General features: G+C 37.5%; 1 protein-coding gene across 1 annotated transcript; it reads right to left on the bottom strand.

The window, feature by feature from the left end:
• Positions 1-1349: 1349 nt before the first annotated feature.
• Positions 1350-22486, bottom strand: LOC110451369. The gene is made up of 6 exons (XM_021499338.1): positions 22356-22486; positions 9896-10053; positions 7920-8072; positions 6907-7025; positions 4257-4435; positions 1350-4010 (listed from the first exon to the last, which is right to left on the bottom strand). The coding sequence occupies exons 1-6, from the start codon at positions 22475-22477 to the stop codon at positions 3863-3865; spliced, it is 879 nt and encodes a 292-aa protein (XP_021355013.1). The 5' UTR covers positions 22478-22486; the 3' UTR covers positions 1350-3862.
• Positions 22487-22813: the final 327 nt, after the last annotated feature.

Here is a 22813-nt window from a genome sequence, read left to right as displayed (position 1 = left end):
TATTGATTGTTACGTCATTGGTTTGCGTGAGAAAATTACGTCGTTTTCTCAAAAATTGACGACGTTACTCTCATAAAACAAATGACATAACAATCAATACCTGCTCTCAAGAGAAGATACCTCTGCAATATGCAAAGACGGAATAGACAATAACATGCTAAATCTACACAACAAAATAACCTGAAAGTTAATACAACAATCTTAATGCAAAATGATATATTAGATTTAAATATATAAACTGCTACACTAAAGAAGTCGCGAGACTATTGAATTAATGTTAAACTAACTTTACTTTCTAAGTAGTTTGTATCCATGTAATTGTAATGATTGGCCTTAGAACTTGTCACATCAAAAATCTTTCGCTACGTTCTGTTATTGTCTGTAATTATAATTCTAGGACTAAGACTAACTTGTACTGCTAATCATACCAGTGTTTTCCACAGACTAAACTATTGTAAGATGTACAACAGACTATTAAACCTATTAACTAGACTGTTTAGTCTGATACAGCAACCTATTAAACCTATTAACTAGACTGTTTAGTCTGATACAACAGACTATTAAACCTATTAACTATATTGTTTAGTCTGATACAACAGACTATTAAACCTATTAACTAGACTGTTTAGTCTGATACAACAGATTATCAAACCTATTAACTAGACTGTTTAGTCGGTATATATTGTTCTATTAGCCCAACTACATATAAACTATCATTAACACAAAAGTTAGAAAACTACTAATTTATCAAAAACATTTTCATCAATATTAAAATTATGCAATCAAAATAAAATCAACAGTAGACAAGTTTGTTATATTTGTTCCTAGAAAATCAAAGATACAACATTTATGATAGTTGTTCCACTTTCAGATTATGATTAATATATTTAAATGATTACACAGAAAGTAAAATGGTGGTTGTAACACTAAATACCACAAACATTGCTGACGTACTGTCTACCAGTACCAAATAACATATCATATAGAGCAAAGACTTTGGTTGTTATACTGTATAGTTGGTTATATTGGCGGGGGACTACATTTCGCTATACATTTGTATTCTCAGTCACCAATGATAGCACGAGATTGAATACCAGCGTATATTAATACCATTATTAATATTCTCCATGAAGATTCAGAGATAAAAAAACACCCACCTGTTTCCCATTACTGCCAAATAATGAAAATAAAACAACGGTACAATATCCTATTTTACTTTGGTTTTGGTGAAACATTTATAAAATCCCATTACTAAAAGTACAATTGTGATAGCCTTGGAACATTTATAAAATCCCATTGCTAAAAGTACAATTGTGATCGCCTTGAAACATTTATAAAATTCAATTACTAAAAGTACAATTGGGATAGCCTTGAACATTTATAAAATCCCATTCCTAAAAGTACAATTGTGATAGCCTGGAAACATTTATAAAATCCCATTACTAAAAGTACAATTGTGATAGCCAATTATTTTCACTTGGCAATGACGTGAAAAATTTGATCCCCACAAACTATTTTGATTGGGACAGCTGTGAAATATCAACCCCCAGTGAAATTCAACAACTGTACAGTATAGTATCCTGGTAAGACATGGAATAAGTCTGATCCATTGTGTAAAACACCAAGCTGATCATGACTTAAGGAAGACTAGATCATTTAACTGAACTGTTGAAATAGCTTGTTCCTCGATTATAAAACAACTACTTCAGGATTGAGAGGAAACAGACCTGCAGCAATGTCCACGGGCCTCAACAGTGTATTTATATATCCAACAATGCTCCTCACCTCCTTGACAGCAAGGTCCAGCCAAATATACATGTGGTCAAGTTATATTTAAGTCTATCCATAAAAAGGTATAGCAATTAAATATACACAAGTACCATTAAAAATAGGAATATGACTAGGGATTGTGGTACTTATTGTCAGTGCATGTTTCAGTATTACTGCTTATAAACTAGTATAACTAATGCCCTTGTATAAACAATGCCATTTGGTGGGCTGAAATATTGTAATTTAGGTTCCTAAAATTCAGTAAGGCAAATTTGCTGGGGTTTTCTCTCTCAGAATAGTAAAGATTGGGTACTCACTGTTTAGTATACAAACTCACTTTTAAATGAGGTACCACATTATGTATCAAAGTAACTGGAATCGTTTATTTCCTGGGACCATGTGAAATTAAAATCCAGAGATTTTCTATGCATTGCCTGTTGATATTAGTTGATACATATTTTTTTTTTATTTACAATTTCATTTGACAAATTGGCTATTTGTTTTACTGATGAATGTGATCCAATATTCAATATCCAATATCCACACCATAAGCTTTATAATTACTCTAACTGCCAAACATTTCAAATCTCAGGCTAACAGGATAACAATAACTTAACAATAATGTTTCATGCAGCTCTATTAGAAGCTGCTACCACTTCAGAAGCTAATACTTCAGTTGTCTTTTAACAACATTCTTCAAAATTGTTTGATACTTTGTCTATCGTTCCTCATTAATGATGTATCTTACTTAACAGTAATTCTATAAATAACATCAAACATAACTCAGTAAAAGTTGTATATGCAATTAAAATTTGAATGTTTATGGCGAAATTTCATTTTAAGGGAATTTACACATGGATTTTAGGTTTGTTCTTCAACCACTAGCATGATCAGTTGATGGAGTGAACCATGAATAAAAATAAAAATACATAAAATGTAACTCTCAACAATACAATAAAAATAACCATTTAAAACAACAATGACAGACTCCGGGCTCTGCTTGGTATGGAATATCAATAAGTAGTGAGGAAATTCATCATAAATGCTCCAAAATACAAAATGACTTTCAAATCAATATTGCTAATACCAGGAACAAATAGAAATGAAGAGACCTCCTCTCCGCATGTAATATCATGTGTTTTAAATTCCATTCATTTTAAGATGAACATTCATTTTTTCCCACATTTATTGCATGAATTTAAATTTATCCTGCATGTCAACTCAGTAACCCTTTGTTTATCTACCGACTCTGATATGTGATGTTTAAATTAATTCAACTCAGCAATTCTTTGATTATCTACTGACTCTGACGTGTAATGTTTAAATTAATAATGTTTTATAACTGAATATACAGAAAAGTAGAAATTGATGGTTGTGCTATCATATTTCAGACAGATGTGTAATTATATATCATGATAACACTAGTATTGCTGGCATTACAATGCCTTACGACATCCGACATGCAGGCTGAAGTCTTGTACAAACAATACTGTTCAAGTACAGAAAGTTGACGTTTTCACTTGTTAGGTACTATGGGAGTAATCTGATATCCAACTTATTCTGAAGACCATAGATAATATTTGAGAATGATCAGGAGACTGGGTATAATTCATCATCAATTATCAGTTGGATATCATTTGTATACATTAACCCAATAACCCTACTCAATATAAACTACTTTTTAACATGATTTCCTCTTAAACATGTATCCTAGAACCTGTGAGCCAAAAGTCAGATAAGTAAATGTAACATTAGGATGAGAATACACGAGTTGATTGTATAGCGGAAGATATTCCCCTCATGCTGTAAGTGTCGTTCCATCACATCTTGTCACTTCTATTATAAACTTTTAGACTTCCCGCATCTTTTCCCCCTAGAGTTTGATAATCATAATGATTTATTTCAGAAAAGAGTAGAGTTAACCTTGATTAGTCCTTAATATGGGCTATGATCTGAAAATAGTGGCAGATATGCCTGCATTCTGAATAAACTAAGTTAATTACAACACATGACCCTTTGACCTTGACGTGATGTTGACAGGGTATGACCTTTTGACTTTGATAAGATGACATGTCATGACCTTTTGACCTTATTAAAGGTTGATAGGTCGTGATCCTGGAAGGTTTAATCTCCAATCATACTCGTTATAATTTATTTTTACTTTTCCGACATTCTCTATCTTTGCCAGGATAACATGTGCACGGTCTGCAATACTTTTCTCCAGGAATGGCATGGTCCATCTGAAAGCAGAAAATTATCTTTTATCAACAGAAGTTCATGGATACAATACAGCTTGCATGAAGTCTTTCAATATTCTATTTCACATGGCACCATTCAACATAACGTTTTTTCCCCTGAACTTTTACATTAATCAACTTTCATAAACTAAAATGTTTCATTCTCCAGGACTTTCTTGATGCATAAACAGCCAGAGAATTTCAAAGTTTAGCAGGAATTGTTTTCAGAAATCCTACTCCCATGCTTACTTGATGACGTCAATTTCTGTGACCCCAAAGTCGGACCTGTACCACTGGAAGATGCGGGACAGCCAGATTTCATCAAATTCATTGAACATAGACACCTCCTGTGCACAGAAGTTCTTGGTGGCACTATCCAGTGCTGCGTCAATGTTGGTCTCCGTGTAAACGTTTATGGCTGGACAAGACTGGCCAGGAGATAAGCAGAATATTCAGCATTATGAATAAGTTTTCCAGAAAGCTGGACCAGAAACAACACAAGGTTCAGCATCATGTGAATTATTTAAACATAACAACTCAAGAAATACAACAAAAGACATAATAAAGCTTAATTGACATCAAAGCTGAATACATGTCCTAAATTTTTTCCTGCACAAGAATGTGTATAGAAAAGTGAGTGAAAGAAAACAAGAGGCCTAATAGGCCTGCATCGCTCACCTGGTATTAATATCTCACTTGTAACCTTAAAAGAGATCTAAAATAAAGCTATAGGCAAAATATCAGTATTCATGACTTAAAGTCATTCAAAAGAACCTGTTAAAAGATTTCAAAACAAGGTCATAACGTTAAACAAACGTTATAGCCCTTCATCTCCAATGCTACTTGCCAAATATCACCACTCTAGACCTTTTGTTTATCAAGATTAGGTCAATTAAAGGTTAATACATACTTGACCAAATGTGACCTTAAAAGTGGGTCAAGGTCATTATAATAGAAAACCTTGATAGCCCTTCATCCAAGCATTCTACTGGACAAATATCAACAGTCTGGGCCTCATGGTTATTCATCAGAAGTTGTTCCAAGATTTCAAACATATTTGACCTATGTGACCTTGACTATCGTCAAGATCATTAATTTGAACAGACTTGGTAGCCCTTCATCCTAATATGTTACTGGTCAAATATCAACTTTTAAAACCTCATGGTTATTCAGAAAAAGTTGTTAAAAGATTTAAAACATATTTGACCCCTGTGACCTTGCATATAATTCAAGGTCATCAATTTTTTACAAACTTGATAGCCCTTTATTCAAGCACACTACTGGCCAGATATCATCATCCTGGGCCTTTTGGTTATTCAAAATAAGTCATTTAAAGATTTTCAACATATCTGACCTGTGACCTTGTATATAGGTATAGGTCATCAATTTGAACAAACTTTTTAGCCCTTCATGCTAGCATGTTTCTGGCAAAATATCATCACCTTGGACCTTTTGGTTATTCAGAAGAAGTTGTTTAAAGGATTTTTAAGACAATTGACCCATGTGACCTTGAATATGAATGAAGGTCATTCATTTGAACAACCTAGTTAGCTGATCATCCTAAAATGCTTCTGACCAAATATTGTCATCCTGGTCCTTTTCATTATTCAGAAGAAGTTGTTGATTTTTGTTTTACATATTTGACCCCTCGATCTTGAATATGAGTGAAGGTCATTCAATTGAACAAACTTGGTAGCCCTTCATCCCTACATGCTACTGGCCAAATAGCATCACCCTGGGCATTTTGGTTAATCAGAAGAAATTATTTAAAGTTTTTTAAGACAATTGACCCCTGTGACCCCGAAGATGGATGAAGGTCATTCATTTGAACACACTTGGTAGCCCTTCATTCCTGGCCAAATATCATCATCCAAGGCCTCTTGGTTTTTCACAAAAAAATGTTGAAAGGCAAATTTGACCCATGTGACCTTGAATATAAGACAAGGTCATATATTTGAACAAACTTAGTAGCCCATCATCCAGCATGTTACTGGTCAAATATTATCACCCTAGGCCTCTTGGTTATTCAGAAGAAGTCATTAAAAGATGTTAACATATTCAAACCCTGTGACCTCGAAAATGGATGAAGATCATTCATTTGAACAAACTTGGTAGCACTTTATGCCAGCATGCTACTGGCCAAATATCATCATCCTAGGCCTTTTGGTTACTGAGAAGAAGTTGTTTAATGGTTTTAAGCATATTTGACCCCTGTGACCTTGAATATCAGACAAGGTAATTTATTTTAACAAACTTGGTAGCCCTTCATCCCAGCATGCTACTGGTCAAATATCATCATCATAGGCCTTTTGGTTACTGAGAAGAAATTGTTTTAAAGATTTCAAAACAATTTGACCCTTGTGACCTGGAAAAACAGTCAAGGTCATTTATTTGAACAAAATTGGTAGCCCTTCATCCCAGCATGTTACTGGTCAAATATTATCAACCTAGGCCTCTTGGTTATTCATAAGAAGCTGTTTAGAGATTTTAACATATTCGACCCCTGTGACCTTGAAAATTGAGGAAGGTCATTCATTTGAACATGTTACTGGCCAAATATCATCATCCTAGGCCTTTTGGTTACTGAGAGGAAGTTGTTTAAAGTAAAAAGTTTACACCGGACAGATGGACAACGGACACCACACCATGGCATAAATATAAGCTCACTTGCCCTTCGGGCAGGTGAGACAAGAAGGAAATTTAAGTGAAAACGGAAGAAACTATCTTAATCCTTCAGAATTGTTTTCCTCGCAGATATAGGGAACACAGAACACGGTAAATTTTATTTATTTTGTTCAGATTTTTAAAATCTTAAGCTTCAATTTATAAATTTACATGACTTAAGATCTTATTTATTTCCACCAAACTAAATGTGTTTTGTGGTAAATAATATACTCACCACTGCTCCACAGACTAGAGCAAAGTGAATACGGGGGTCCAATTGTTTCAAAGCATACTTGAGTCTTGGGTCATCAGAATCGAACGGCTTGTCTATTGTGGCAGGGTGTGGTCGGTTACCTTAAATGGATACAGGCTTCAGTAGATGTAGTATAATATCCACATAGAGAGACCAGGATTTTCTTACACATAACATTATCTTTGTAGGCCAAAATAAACAATATAGAATATTTAATCCTGTCACTAATAAAATGCAACAGTATTTCTTCTTTTATGAAGAGATCAGTGATATTTCTTAACTACCTAAATCTACCAATGGTACTTATTTAACAACTGATGTGTGAGGAGGTCTGGTTGTAAAATGTAGAGAGTGCAATTATCTCAGTTACTTTTTGGTGTATTTACAATTGGATGGTCTGTATTCATGATGAAAATGACACAAGCAGATCATTTCAACTCAGATAACAAAAGTGTTGTATTAAAGTCATTTATGGTTAGCAACAGATGCATTTAGTTAAATGTCACTGTTTTACTTTGTAAATATGTGATAATTTTCTGGATTGTTAAAACAAATGGACTTGAAGGTAAATAAATACTTTAAGGTAAACTATAACTACATCTTAAACATCACGATTTTCCTCTATACACATTGAGTGGCAAACAGTAGTCATTTCACAAATGAACATTTATGGTAAGAATTCGTGTCGGTTAAAGACTTGGTGATGAATTATTTCATTGCATCAGATTCATGAGAAATCCATCTTTGTAATAAAAGTCTACATCTTTGTGGATCTCCTCTTTGTAATAAAAGTCTACATCTTTGTGGATCTCCTCTTTGTAATAAAAGTCTACATCTTTGTGGATCTCCTCTTTGTAATAAAAGTCTACATCTTTGTGGATCTCCTCTTTGTAATAAAAGTCTACATCTTTGTGGATCTCCTCTTTGTAATAAAAGTCTACATATTTTGAGTTGTTTACATCACATACATTTCCTAACTTAACAAAGTATGTTACCTCTAAGAATACCATGCTCCATGTTATCCAAACTGTACACATTCTTCCCAATTTTGTAGCAGGTTATCTTCCAGAACTGGCCGACATCCAGTACTGACTTAGGTAGGGTGTCCATCACGCCGAGGCCATGTATAGTCAGGGCATTGTATAGATCTACAGGTTAAGGTAATTAGCTAAGTATTTATAAGAACGTATAAATTTACAGGTTTATGCTACACAATGTGTCGGAATTCAAAGCTGCATACTAAAATGTCGAGGACTTTTCCGGGCTTTTTCAAGTAGCTGGTACAAAAGGGGCTGAACAAAGAAGTTAATGCACTTGTAATTTCGGGGTGCTAAAAAGGAGTTGGCACATTGACAAAATAGTGATCGTACAAAAAAGATCGCACACAGATGAAATAGCTGGTCATACACGAGAGACAGTGGTCTCTCAAGATGGGTTATAGAATGGTTTACACTGAAATGATGGGTTATAGAATGGTTTACACTGAAATGCTGGGTTATACAATGGTTTACACTGAAGTGATGGGTTATAGATTGGTTTACACTGAAATGATGGATTATAAAATGGTTTACACTGAAATGATGGATTATAGAATAATTTACACTGAAATGATGGGTTATAGAATTGTTTACACTGAAATGATGGGTTATAATATGGTTTACACTGAAATGATGGGCTATAGAATGGTTTACACTGAAATGATGCGTTATACAATGGTTTACACTGAAATGCTGGGTTATAGAATGGTTTACCCTGAAATGCTGGGTTATACAATGGTTTACACTGAAATGCTGGTTTATAGAATGGTTTACACTCAAATGCTGTGTTATACAATGGTTTACACTGAAATGATGGGTTATACGATGGTTTACACTGAAATGATGGGTTGTACAATGGTTTACACTGAAATGATGGGTTTTAGAATGGTTTACACTGAAATGATGGATTATAAAATGGTTTACACTGAAATGATGGGTTTTAGAATGGTTTACACTGAAATGATGCGTTATACAATGGTTTACACTGAAATGCTGGTTTATAGAATGGTTTACACTCAAATGCTGTGTTATACAATGGTTTACACTGAAATGCTGGGTTATACAATGGTTTACACTGAAATGCTGGGTTATACAATGGTTTACACTGAAATGCTGGGTTATACAATGGTTTACACTGAGATGATGGGTTATAGGTTGGTTTACACTGAAATGATGGATTATAGAATAATTTACACTGAAATGATGGGTTATAAAATGGTTTACACTGAAATGATGGGATATAGAATGGTTTACACTGAAATGATGCGTTATACAATGGTTTACACTGAAATGCTGGTTTATAGAATGGTTTACACTCAAATGCTGTGTTATACAATGGTTTACACTGAAATGCTGGGTTATAGAATGGTTTACACTGAAAGTATGGGTTATACAATGGTTTACACTGAGATGATGGGTTATAGGTTGGTTTACACTGAAATGATGGATTATAGAATAGTTTACACTGAAATGATGGGTTATAAAATGGTTTACACTGAAATGATGGGTTATACGATGGTTTACACTGAAATGATGGGTTATACAATAGTTTACACTGAAATGATGGCTTATAGAATAGTTTACACTGAAATGATGGGTTATACAATAGTTTACACTGAAATGATGGCTTATAGAATAGTTTACACTGAAATGATGGGTTATAGAATTGTTTACACTGAAATGATGGGTTATACAATAGTTTACACTGAAATGATGGGTTATAGAACGGTTTACTCTGAAAAGATGGGTTATAGAATGGTTTACACTGAAATGATGCGTTATACAATGGTTTACACTGAAATGCTGGTTTATAGAATGGTTTACACTCAAATGCTGTGTTATACAATGGTTTACACTGAAATGCTGGGTTATAGAATGGTTTACACTGAAATGATGGGTTATAGGCACATGTTACTTAGTTACGTAAAGGATACTGATGAAGAAGACTTTAGTTTGTGTGTCCGTCAGCTCGGACAGTTCCACTTCGTGTAGCTGGGCCACCTCCTGTTTGTATTCTTTAAAGCTTGGAGAATCTTTGAGCTTGCTGTAGTCCACACCTTTACCATCCTCCTGCATACACTCACCCTTCATTCTAAGAAATCACAGTAAAACACAATTTTTACCTGGTGTACAAAAGTATTTCCACTAAAACCAAAATATTCATAATGCAAAGCTTGAGGAGAGTCGTTGAACATCAAAGATATATCTGGCCATACAAATGCAACATAACATTAAAGAAAGACAGCTTTGTGGATAACATTTTAAATCAATGAATTAGTCTATGCATATTGTATATATAAGGCGTGGCGTTAGATCTGTATAACTAGACCACTGATCCATCAGGACGGAGCACACCAAGTTAATATCATAAGCCACCCATGTGCGTAATACACCAGCTGTAATAGGTACATAATATGAAACCTGAAAAATTTCTCAGAAATTCCTAGGAGAGTGTATAATAACATGCAGGAATGTATTTTTTTCTACTAGCTCAAATGCTGCGGACTAGTAAATTTTATTTCAGCACTAGATTTTTTTTAACATTTACCATTAAAATATAGGTCAAGCTAGTCAACTATTCCAAAATCTTGTGTGAAAAATGTAATAGGCCTACAGAGTGTGATGAACTGGTGACAGGTCTGTCCAGGTCCAATGATGGCTAGATTACATGTGTAAAGAGTGTGATGAACTGGTGACAGGTCTGACCAGGTCCAATGTTGGCTAGACTACATGTGTACAGAGTGTGATGAAATGGTGACAGGCCTGTCCAGGTCCAATGATGGCTAGACTACATGTGCACAGGGTGTGATGAACTGGTGACAGGTCTGTCCTGGTCCAATGATGGCTAGACTATATGTGTACAGAGTGTGATGAACTGGTGATAGGTCTGTCCAGGTCCAATGATGGCTAGATTACATGTGTACAGAGTGTGATGAACTGGTGATAGGTCTGTCCAGGTCCAATGATGGCTATACTACATGTGTACAGAGTGTGATGAACTGGGGACAGGTCTGTCCAGGTCCAATGTTGGCTAGGCTACATGTGTACAGAGTGTGATGAACTAGTAACAGGTCTGTCCAGGTCCAATGTTGGCTAGACTACGCGTGTACAGTGTGATGAACTGGTGACAGGTCTGTCCTGGTCCAATGATGGCTAGACTACATGTGCACAGGGTGTGATGAACTGGTGACAGGTCTGTCCGGGTCCAAGGGGGGCTAGATTAGATGTGTGGGGAGTGTGATGAACTGGTGACAGGTCTGCCCAGGTCTAATGATGGCTAGACTACATGTGTACAGGGTGTGATGAACTGGTGACAGGTCTATCCAGGTCCAATGATGGCTAGACTACAAGTGTACAGAGTGTGATGAACTGGTGACCGGTCTGTCCAGGTCCAATGTTGGCTAGACTACTCGTGTACAGTGTGATGAACTGGTGACAGGTCTGTCCTGGTCCAATGATGGCTAGACTATATGTGTACAGAGTGTGATGAACTGGTGACCGGTCTGTCCAGGTCCAATGTTGGCTAGGCTACATGTGTACAGAGTGTGATGAACTGGTTACAGGTCTGTCTAGGTCCAATGTTGGCTAGACTACATGTGTACAGAGAGTGATGAACTGGTGATAGGTCTGTCCAGGTCCAATGTTGGCTAGGCTACATGTGTACAGAGTGTGATGAACTGGTGAGAGGTCTGTCCAGGTCCAATGATGGCTAGATTATATGTGTACAGAGTGAGATGAACTGGAGACAGGTATGTCCAGGCCCAATGATGGCTAGACTACATGTGTACAGAGTTTGATGAACTGGTGACAGGTCTGTCCAGGCCCAATGTTGGCTAGACTACATGTGTACGGAGTGTGATGAACTGGTGACAGGTCTGCCCAGGTCTAATGATGGCTAGACTACATGTGTACAGAGTGGGATGAACTGGTGACAGGTCTGTCCAGGCCCAATGTTGGCTAGACTACATGTGTACAAAGTGTGATGAACTGGTTACAGGTCTTTCCAGGTCCAATCATGGCTAGACTACAAGTGTACAGAGTGGGATGAACTGGTGACAGGTCTGTCCAGGCCCAATGTTGGCTAGACTACATGTGTACAGAGTGTGATGAACTTGAGACAGGTCTGTCCAGGTCCAATGATGGCCAGACTACATGTGTACAGAGTGTGATGAACTTGTGACAGGTCTGTCCAGGTCCAATGATGGCCAGACTACATGTGTACAGAGTGTGATGAACTTGAGACAGGTCTGTCCAGGTCCAATGATGGCTAGACTGCATGTGTACAGAGTGTGATGAACTGGTGATAGGTCTGTCCAGGTCCAATGTTGGCTCGACTACACGTGTACCGAGTGTGATGAACTGGTGACAGGTCTGACCAGGTCCAATGTTGGCTAGACTACATGTGTACAGAGTGTGATGAGTGTGATTACATTCTATGACTCCTTACCCATTATATCTCCCCACCCCTCATGCAGCCCCTATAGGGGGTCAGACTCTTCTTGAGTTTAGACTCTGACACTCATCATTATGTCATTTTACCAAAAATGGAACTTTTTTTGACGAAAAATGTTAATATGGATTCCTATTTAGTTACAGGCACATCATTGTTTTTTACTATGATAAAACAATATACATGTCTTAAGCATTCATTTCCTTTATATCTTGAATATCAACAGTATGTGGGTCTATTATTAGAGCCTATTTCGTTAAGTCAGGTCACTCAAATGTTTTAGCAGGTGACGTGGGGTACACAGAACATGTACACCTCATCATATATTATCCACTTCATGAAAATAACTGACAGCATTATTTTTTTTCATTTCTTCATTACAATATTCATCTAAAGAATATTTCTTCCACATTTAGAGATGTGATAGGATATTAATGTTGACATATAAAAATTTCATGTTAATTTTCTAAATTTCATTTTCTATTTTTTTTAAAATTCAGTTAATGAGCAACATGTACAAAGTACTTTCTACAAGCCATAAAAATATAAACTAAAATGTAGAAAGCTTATTAACACACACTTAAACAGGCAGATCTAGCATGCCTGAGATTATCGGTAAAGGAAAATGCATTGTTACAGAAAAACACAGTTTGATAAGTAGAACAAAAGGCCCAGGGGCCTTATCTATTTTCAATTTAAAACCTGTGGAGTACTATACAAGTTAATCAAAGTAGTACCGTTACAAGAAAAACAAGCTACTAGGAGGGCTACTTTTAAAATGTGTTTGGGTGGGCAAGACACAAAGACCACAAGTGTATTCATCATGCCTAGATATTGTGTGTATATGGTTATCGTGCCTAGATATTTTGTGTATATGGTTATCATGCCTAGATATTTTGTGTATATGGTTATCATGCCTAGATATTTTGTGTATATGGTTATCATGCCTAGATATTTTGTGTATATGGTTATGCCCTGGAGATCTCCACTGTTATGTTCAAGCATTGATGTTTTCTTCTCTTCATGATATGCCTAGCAATTTTATATTTGGTTATAGGGTGGGGAAAAAACCATTCAATTCCTGTGAAGGTGAAGGATTTTATTGATTTACCTCTATTTCACCTATTGGACCCCAACCCTCTCCTCTAGGGGCCATACACTGAATTTATATAAAATTGAGTCCCACTTGTTAAAGGACACATAATTAAAAGACCAAATTTGGTTTAAATCCCTCCATTCCTACAGAAGGAGAAGGATTTTAAATATTTAGCTCTATTTCTCAATAGGGCTCCGTCGTCTGCCCCCAGGGGGCCACAACTTCCAGTTCAGTTTAGGGGTGGTTGGGTTGCACAGTGAATAACCCAATGGCCGTTCACCAAGGCGGTCAGGGTTTGATTCTCTGATCAGGTGTGAAAAGGTTTGGGGTCACCTGCCCGACTAGGGTACATGGGTTTTCCCTGGGAACTCTGGTTTATTGTTTACATCCTGGCCAACAAGAGTGATAAATATAAGTTGAAATAACTTGTTTCATAGTTGTTGTGAAATACATAAAGTTTATATTTATATACCTTTCAGTTTGAATACACAATTCTGTTGTCTTTGCATATAGGTTCTCTTGACCAAAATTAAAACTGTTTCCTTTTTATATTTCCCCTATTGGGCTTAACCCCACTGCCCCAAGGGGGTCACATCCTCTATTTATACAAAATATAGTACCCTTTGCCCACAGATGATTTGAAACAAATGGTGATAATCCATCTATTCATACAGAAGGAGAAAGCTTTCAAATGATTTATCGCTATAACATTTCCTCTATTGGGTCTTGCCCCTTTGTCCCAGCACACCCTTCATTAAATCAAAATTGAATTGCGTTTGTTCATAGATCTATACTCTAGAACAAATTTCATTCTGGTCAAAATCCCTGCATTAGAAGGAAAAGATTTACATCATTTTTCCCCTATTCAGCCCTGCCCCTCTGCCCCCAGAGGGAGCCTTACATGATTTTGATCTGTCTATACAAAATTGAGAACCCTTTGACCAAGGATGCTCAAGACAAAATTTGGTAAAACTCCACTTAGCCGTTAATGACTTTAAAGGAAAAAGTTGATTGACTCTCCACCACGTGCACGGCATAAGCTCACTTGACCCTTTAAATTTGGGCCAGGTGAGTAAAACAAATGATTTCATCAGAACTCGGGCAAATTTTTCATAATATGAACTGAAACATGGGATACAGGTGTACCAGTATTGTGCATTCATATAAATAACACTGTTAACAATTTATATACAGTGACGTGTCATAAGTCTTTCACGTTGAGTCATTTTCCCGTTAGATTCAATGTTAGTTTACTTATTTTTCAAAAACATTTCCAAACTTTGTTTGACGTTCATTTCTAAAAAAACTTTATATTCTGTTAGAAAATTATCCAAGGTTTATTCTGGTAATATTATATTATATAGATGCACAGGATATTTCTCTAATTGTGTGGCAAATCTCGTCAACTTGACTGAAAACTAAGTCAGGAAAATATACTTAAGAAAAGTAAATAAACATAGAATCCAATGGGAAAACAACTTAACGTGAAAGACTTACAAAATGTATGACATGTCACTGTATATGCTATCACAATCAATTACAATGTAAAGAAGAAAGCTATCTGATAACTTCCAACTTTTTAACAAACAGGCGCTTGCTAGGAGATACGATAAATATAAACATGTTCAAGTTCAGGAATTGGCTATTCAATCCAAACCTGGTGAAGGAATTGTTTGATCTCGCCCTCAGGAAAAACTTGAAGACACAGTAAAAAATACTTCAAAACTTTGTCATTTAAATATTAGAAAACATAACTTTACTCAAAGATTAATTGATAGCTGGAATAGTTTCCAACAAGTATATAAAATTAGGAATGTATGACAATTATAGAGTCACTTCAAATAGGTTTGAAATTGATAAACGCAGAAAAACAACAGGACACGGACCCAGAAAATCTTCAAATGACATAGCCGTCAAGATAAAAGATTACTTTTTTCAGTTTCTGAATTGTAGATATATGGAGCAATTTGGCTCAATATGTCATTGATGCACCCACAGTTATAAAATTTGAAATTCTAATCGACGAACACTGGAAGAATGATTGTAACTATAATATTTATGAACATTAATTTCACCAGAATCGTATTTCACCTGAAGTAGTATATGTAATATTGTGTAATTGTATTTTTGACATGGATACAGAGGCTTAAAGCCTGCGTCCATTACAATTCCTAACTAATCCTAATAAATGATGTTATTTCATCTAGGAGAGTATTTGACTTTGAGAAAAAAATTGGCTAGAGAGGTTTTGAATGGATGTACAATCATACAGCATCTTATCTTATACTTATAATTAGTACTATATACTGCATATCTGCCCTGTGTCGGGAAATACATATCACATATCAGACCGATAGTCGGAAAATACATATCACGACTTTCGGAACTCTTTAAGTTCGGAACACCTCTAGAGTTATAAGAGCAGTAGACTACTACTGATTTGCTTACATCACATACAGTCACTTAAGATGTCAGGACAAGAAACTGAAGGTGGCAGAATTCTAAATTCACCGGCTAATCGGATGCTGGAGCTTGATGACCTAATTTACAAGGTAAATCTGTCTCGAGGCAGAAAGTCAACCCTGCGGCACAGTTGAACAACCCGAGCAGGAGGCACGTTCTATAATGAATCAGACTAGTCTACTTGCCAATTTGTGAAAAATATGAAAAATCCAAATATAGTGAGATTTTTTTGGTCAGATTTGAACAAATTTTCAACCTGGATGAAGTCTAGAAATGAGGAAAGACAGATAGAAGAATTAGACCCAAAGGAACTTGACCGATACCTTTCATTATTTTTCATGAATGCCACCAAAACAAATGGTGACGAATACAAAGCGGACACTCTGAAAACTAGCAATTCAATCAAGTATTAATCAATACTCAGAAAGGTGTTCTCATGAATATTTTTGATGACAAAGAATTCTCACACTCAAGGGAAGTATTAGCATAAAAAAGAAAACTGCTGAGGCAACAGGGCAAGGAAAAACGTGCTAAACAGGCTGTAACGTATTAAAATTTGTTATTCATCACCTAAGTTTTTGTTTTATCAAATTTGTTTTGAATCTAACTTTCAGAGTTGAAGTATATGATCAATAAAAGAACAATAGGCTCAAGGGCCTTAGCAGTGTAGGACACAGCCAGTCACTTGGTCGCCTTTGGTGACCAAAGACTAGAAATTGTCAAAAGATAGATAGTTACTGGCCCAAATATTTAGCTGTCCTGTACGCCGGAGATATCAGGTAATGAACCCTAAGTCGCCAGCTGATCATCAGGGGGGTCACGTGACTTTTTTTATCTAAATATAACAAAGTCGTCTGCAGTTGTAAATTCCTACCAGGTGAATTCAGTGACAATGACGACTATGGAAATGAGGGGAGGGTTTTTAGGGTTATGTGTCAGGAGGGTTTGATTGAAGAATAAAGAACATCTATTTATATTGCTTTATTGGCATTTTTTATTGTTCAACACTGAAAAAAATCTTTTTACAAGAGTACCGCGGGGCAGAACAAAATACGCCCGTCCAATGTCATATAGTGTTATATACTTTCTTACATTGAAATAAGATCTGCATCATTCTAAGAGTGGTTAGCTGATAGGCTATAAACAAGAGGCCCAGAGGGCCTGTATCGATCACCTGAATATGTTTAAAATAATTGATATGAAGTAAAGATATAGCACCCCATGGTAGGTGCGGTAAGCACATATGAAGTTTCAGAAAGATCCATCCAGTACTTGAGATATAGCAAGAACAAACTTCAAACAGAGCCCCACCCCTATGCCCCTAGGGGGGTCATACCCACCAATTATACAAAATTGAGACCCCTTGGTCCAAGGATGCTCCAGACTAAATTAGGATTAAATCCCTAAATCCCTATGGTAAAAGAAGGATTTTAAAGGTTTTACCTCTATTTCCCCTATTGGGCCCCGGCTCTCTGCCCCCAGGGGGGTTAGACACACCGTTTATACAGGATTGGTTCCCCTTCACCCAATGATGCTTCATACCAAATTAGGACAAAATCCTGTCATTCGTACAGAAGAAGAAGGAATTTGAAGAATTTGCTATGTTTCCCCTATTGGGCCCCTCCCTTCTATCCCCAGGACGGCCACACTCGCTGTTTATACGAAATTGAGTCCCTTTTGTCCAAGGATGCTCCAGACTAAATTAGGATAAAATCCCTCAATCCATATGGTAGAAGAAGGATTATAAAGGTTTTACTTCTATTTCCCCTATTGGGCCCCATCCCTCAGGTCCCAGGGGGATCACACACTACATTTATACAAAATTGGTTCCCCTTTTCCTAAGGATGCTCCACACCAAATATGGACCAAATCCTTTCATTCCTACAGAAGAGGATTTTAAAGAATAATTTGATATGTTTCCCCTATTGGGCCCGCCCCTGAGGGGCCAGACCCACGGTTTATACAAAATTGGTTCCCCTTCAACCAAGGATGCTTCAGACCAAATATGGAACAAATCCTTTCATTCCAACAGAAGAAGAAGGATTTTAAAGAATAATTTGCTATGTTTCCCCTATTGGGCCCCACCTCTCAGGCCCCTGGCGGGCCAGACCCATGATTTATACAAAATTGGTTTCCCTTCACCCAAGGATGCTTCAGACCAAATATGGAACAAATCCTTGCATTCCTACAAATGTAGAAGGATTTTAAAGAATTTGCTATATTTCCCCTATTGGGCCCCGCCCCCCAGCCCCCAGGGGGCCACACCCACCATTTAAACAAAATTGAGTCCCCTTGGCCCAAGGATGCTCCAGATTAAATTAGAATAAAATCCTTTAATCCCTACGGTAGAAGAAGGATTTTCAAGGTTTTACCTCTATTTCCCCTATTGGGCCCCGCCCCTCTGTCAAAATTGAGTCCCCTTGGCCTAAGGATACACCCGTTCAGGACTAGTAGCGTTTTAAAGGAAAAGTTGACGGACGGACGACGGACGGACGGACGATGGACGGACGACGGACGCTGCGATATGGCATAAGCTCACCATGGTCCTTCGGACCAGGTGAGCTAAAGATGTGGGAGAAAATCTTTGGACAAAAAATCAAATACTGAAAATGAACAAAAGGCAATAAATTTTGCAAAAAGCGTTGAATGAAAATTCTTATAAGGGATACACAACTTCATATCATGATTATCATGTATACCAAGTTTCAAATAGATCGGTCAAAAAATGTAGGAGGAGATTGCCGGACAAACAAAGTTTACGCCAGACAGACGGACGGACAACGCCATACCATAATACTACCGTCAAATTTGACGGATGTATAAAAATAATTGGGCTACCAATATTCATTTTGGGCCTGTGAAATAATTTTTGTACTTGCCCCCTATTTTTTTCCTGGCCAGCCGAATACTTGTCATCTCATCAAAGGATAAGAATTTTAAGGTATTGGTAAATGTTCCATATGGGGCCCTGCCCTAGCCCCTGGGGATGAGGCAGGAATTCCAATTTTACTATGTAATACCCTCATTCAACAAAGATGATTCTGACTAAGTTTGAGTAATTTTCTGCTGAAAATGGATAAAATATACCCAAAAGTGTTATTTCCCTATATAAACCACAGTAAACTTTACCCCCACCCAAAGGGGGAACGGATGGCGCGGGGGTTCTGAAATTGACTGTACCTCTGAGTCTGGAGAAGAAGATTTTGAAATATTGGTTAATGTTCCCTTTGGGGCCCAGCCCTGGCCTCAGGGGTTGGGGTAGGAATCTCAATTTTACAATTTGAAATCATCTGCCTCCAAGGATAATTCTCACCAAGTAAAAATAATTTCCTACAGAAAATTGTTAAAATATACCCAAAAGTGTTATTTCCCTATATAAACTATAGTAAACTTTACCCCCTCCCCAAGGGAGAACGAATAGCTTGGGGGTCCTGAAATTTACAATTTAAACAAGAGGCCCATAGGGCCTGTATCGCTCACCTGGATATCTAAGCAATCATGTCAGAATATTTTCCAAATGAGATCCAAGGGAATATGCCAGACCCCAAGGCCAGTCAATCCTTGTAGAATATATATCTGTATTCGATTTTTCATGTCCAGCAATTTTATGCATGGTTATGGGGTGGGGATCTCAACTGGTTCCAAGCTGTGACTCAGAAACTAGGTCCCTACGGTTGTGGCCAGACCCCAGGATCAATTCTAATATCATGACTGCATTTGTCTCTTTTTGCCCAGCATTTGTATATATAGTTTTGGGGTGAGGATCTTAACCATTTCAAAGTTATGACCCAGGGGTTAAGTCTCCAAGGGTGGGGCAGTCCCCAAGGCCATCCTGGAAGCATATGTGCATTCATCTCTTTGCAATCGGCAATTGTCTATATGGTTATAGGGTGGGGATCTCAACTGTTTCCAAGCTGTGACTAAGAAACTAAGTCCCTAGGGGTTCGGTCAGACCCCAGGGTCTATTCTAATATCGTGATTGCATTCGTGTCTTTATGCCCAGCATTTGTATATATAGTTTTGGGGTGGGGATCTCAGCCGTTTTAAAGTTATGGCCCAAGGACTATGTTTCCAAGGGTGGGGCCAGACCCTAGGGCCATCCTGGAAGCAAATGTGCATTCTTCTCTTTATACTCAGCAATTGTAAATGTGGTTATATGGTGGGGATCTCAACCATATCCAGGCAATAAACCTTTTTTTGGCCCCAACCCTTAGCCTGGGGGCAGCCCCACCATTCACACAATTTTGAATCCTAGCCTAGCTCCCATGAATGCTTCCGACCAAATATGATCGATATCCATGGCATAGTTCTACAGAAGAAGTCGTTTATAGCAATCTAGCCTAATTGCCCCCTTTTGGCCCCAACCTCAGCCCCCTGGGGGGTCAGCCCCACCATTTGTACAATTCTGAATCCCAACCACCTAGGGATGCTTCCAGTCTAATATGGTTGATATTCATCACTTAGTTCCAGAGAAGAAGTCGCTTAAAGCAATATAGCCAAATAACCCTTTTTGGCCCCACCTCTCAGCCCCCTGGGGGGTCAGCCACACCATTTGTACAATTTTAAATCCCTGCATCCCATGAATGCTTTTGATTAAATATGATTGATATCCAGTGCATAAGTGCATAGTTCTACAGAAGAAGTCGTTTGTAGAAATATAGCCAAATTACCCCTTTTTGGCCCCGCCCCTCAGCCCCCTGGGGGGTCAGCCCCACCATTTGTACAATTTTGATTTCCCACCACCTAGGGATGCTCCCAGTCAAATTTAGTTAAATTCCAATCAGTGGTTAAGAAGACAAAGTCGTTTAAAGAAATTGTTGACGAACACGCCACGGTATGGCATAAGCTCACCTTGGTCCTTGGTCCTTTGGACCAGGTGAGCTAATAAAGCCCCTGATGATCTTTCTTTCCATGCAGATATTATGACTGTAGTACCTCTGAGTCTGCAGAAGGAGATTTTTGAAGTATTGGTTAATTTTCCCNCTTTACACACACACACTGGCTCCAGGGGTTGGGGTAGGAACCCCAATTTTACAAATTTGTAGCCTCATCTACCAAGGATGATTCTGACCAAGTTTGAAAAAATTCCATCCACTGGTTCTTGAGAAGAAGTTGAAAATGTAAAAAGTTTACGGACGACGCACAACGCAAGGCGATTGGACGGAAAGCACTTAGAATAGGTCGCTTGAAAAAAGCTCAGGTGACCTAATAAAACTTGGTATAAAATCCATATCACATGCCATATCAGCCCGAGGACCCAATATCAGACAGAGGGCTTTAGTCATATCACATGCCATATCGGCTCAAGGACCCAATATCAGACAGAGGGCTTTAGTCATATCACATGCCATATCAGCCCAAAGACCCAACAAGAGGCCCAGAGGGCCTGTATTGCTCACCTGGAAATGTTAGTAAAATTGAAGTTGGAATAGCTAGATGTTGCTGGTAGTATACATGTATTATATGGTTAGTCATGGGTTATATTTATATGTAATTGGACAAAACCTGTCATTTCTACAGGAAAAGAAGGATTTTGAAGAATTTGTTATGTTTCCCCTATTGGGCCCTACCTCTCAGGCCCCAGGCGGGTCAGACACAACATTTACACAAAATTGATTTCCCTTCCGCATAGGATGCTACTGTTCAAATTTGGTCAAAATACCTTCATTCTAACAGAAGAAAAAAGGATATTAAAGCTATTCCTCTTTATCTCTTATTTGGCCCAACCTCTCTGCCCCCAGAGGGGTTAGACACACCGTTTACACAAAATTGGTTCCCCTTCACCCAAGAATACTTCATACCAAATTGGGACAAAATCCTGCCATTCCTACAGAAGGACAAGGATTTTGAAGAATTGGCTATGTTTCCCCTACTGGGCCCCGCCCCTCTGCCCCAAGGGAGGGGCGGGGGGGAGGTGGGGGGCACACCAAGACCAAGATGCAAGGATGCTCAAGACTAATTGAGACTAACTGATACCCTATTAAACTGTTAAGGAAGACCTCAAATTAGGACGACTTGACATCATCAACTGTCTTTCAACGCAAATATGAAAATATTGTTTTGCTTTTGGCAATTCGACCTAACGGTGCATATGGGAAATATAATTCTGATTAATCACCCGTGCGTATCTGACAGATGGGTGGTTTACTGGTTATACAAATCGCCACCGTAACAATTATTTAAATGTCGCTAATTTTATCACTTTTTAAAGGATTTGTCTGGCGATGGTTGTTGTCGCATTTTAAGTATGCTTATTGCTTAAAAAAGCTACCATCAAGCATACTAAATCACCATGAATCTTAACATTCTTGCAACATGTCAGAGACGTAAGACCGAGTATACAGGCCCCTCGTCTACTGTAATGTTAACAAACGTCACTACCTACCTCAACATTAATTTCTGCAATTGTTGAGATAGTTTAGTAGCAGAGACATTTCCCGTTTCCTGTTTTGGAGGGGGATCAGGGTTGAGAATCATTATATCTTCTTTTTTCCCTGTCGTCGCCATGTTGATTTTCACAATGTCACAATGTGAGCCAGCTTCGTGTTGTTTACAGATGGTTTTCGTATATTGATATGGAGCGATTTTATAAGCTACCTTAAAGCCTACAACTTGATTGCAATACTCACCAAGCGTGAAATCCGTATTACAACGGAATGACGTTAATTATTTGAAATAAATCCATGAAAAATTGCGAAATACGAAAACAATTGCAGGTGCGTTCGCTAAAAAAGACATGTTTTTTCGACGGGAAATCAATTAAAAAAAAAAGTTTTATGGGAATAATGTCTAAATCGAATTCGTTTCTGTTACGAAGCTATTTATCAATAAACACGTGAATAT

The sequence above is a fragment of the Mizuhopecten yessoensis genome, unplaced genomic scaffold (genome assembly GCF_002113885.1).
Source record: "Mizuhopecten yessoensis strain PY_sf001 unplaced genomic scaffold, ASM211388v2 scaffold5971, whole genome shotgun sequence".
NCBI lineage: Eukaryota > Metazoa > Mollusca > Bivalvia > Pectinida > Pectinidae > Mizuhopecten > Mizuhopecten yessoensis.
This window is presented reverse-complemented; position numbering and strand designations above follow the sequence as displayed.

Excerpts from the sequence above, each read along its gene's own strand:
- LOC110451369 (XM_021499338.1), bottom strand. The coding sequence starts at position 22,477 with ATGGCGACGACAGGGAAAAAAGAAGATATAATGATTCTCAACCCTGAT. Across the intron at positions 4,436-6,906 it reads CTCTAGTCTGTGGAGCAGTG|TCTTGTCCAGCCATAAACGT; the intron begins GTGAGTATATTA and ends TCTCCTGGCCAG. Across the intron at positions 4,011-4,256 it reads ACAGAAATTGACGTCATCAA|ATGGACCATGCCATTCCTGG; the intron begins GTAAGCATGGGA and ends TTCTGCTTTCAG.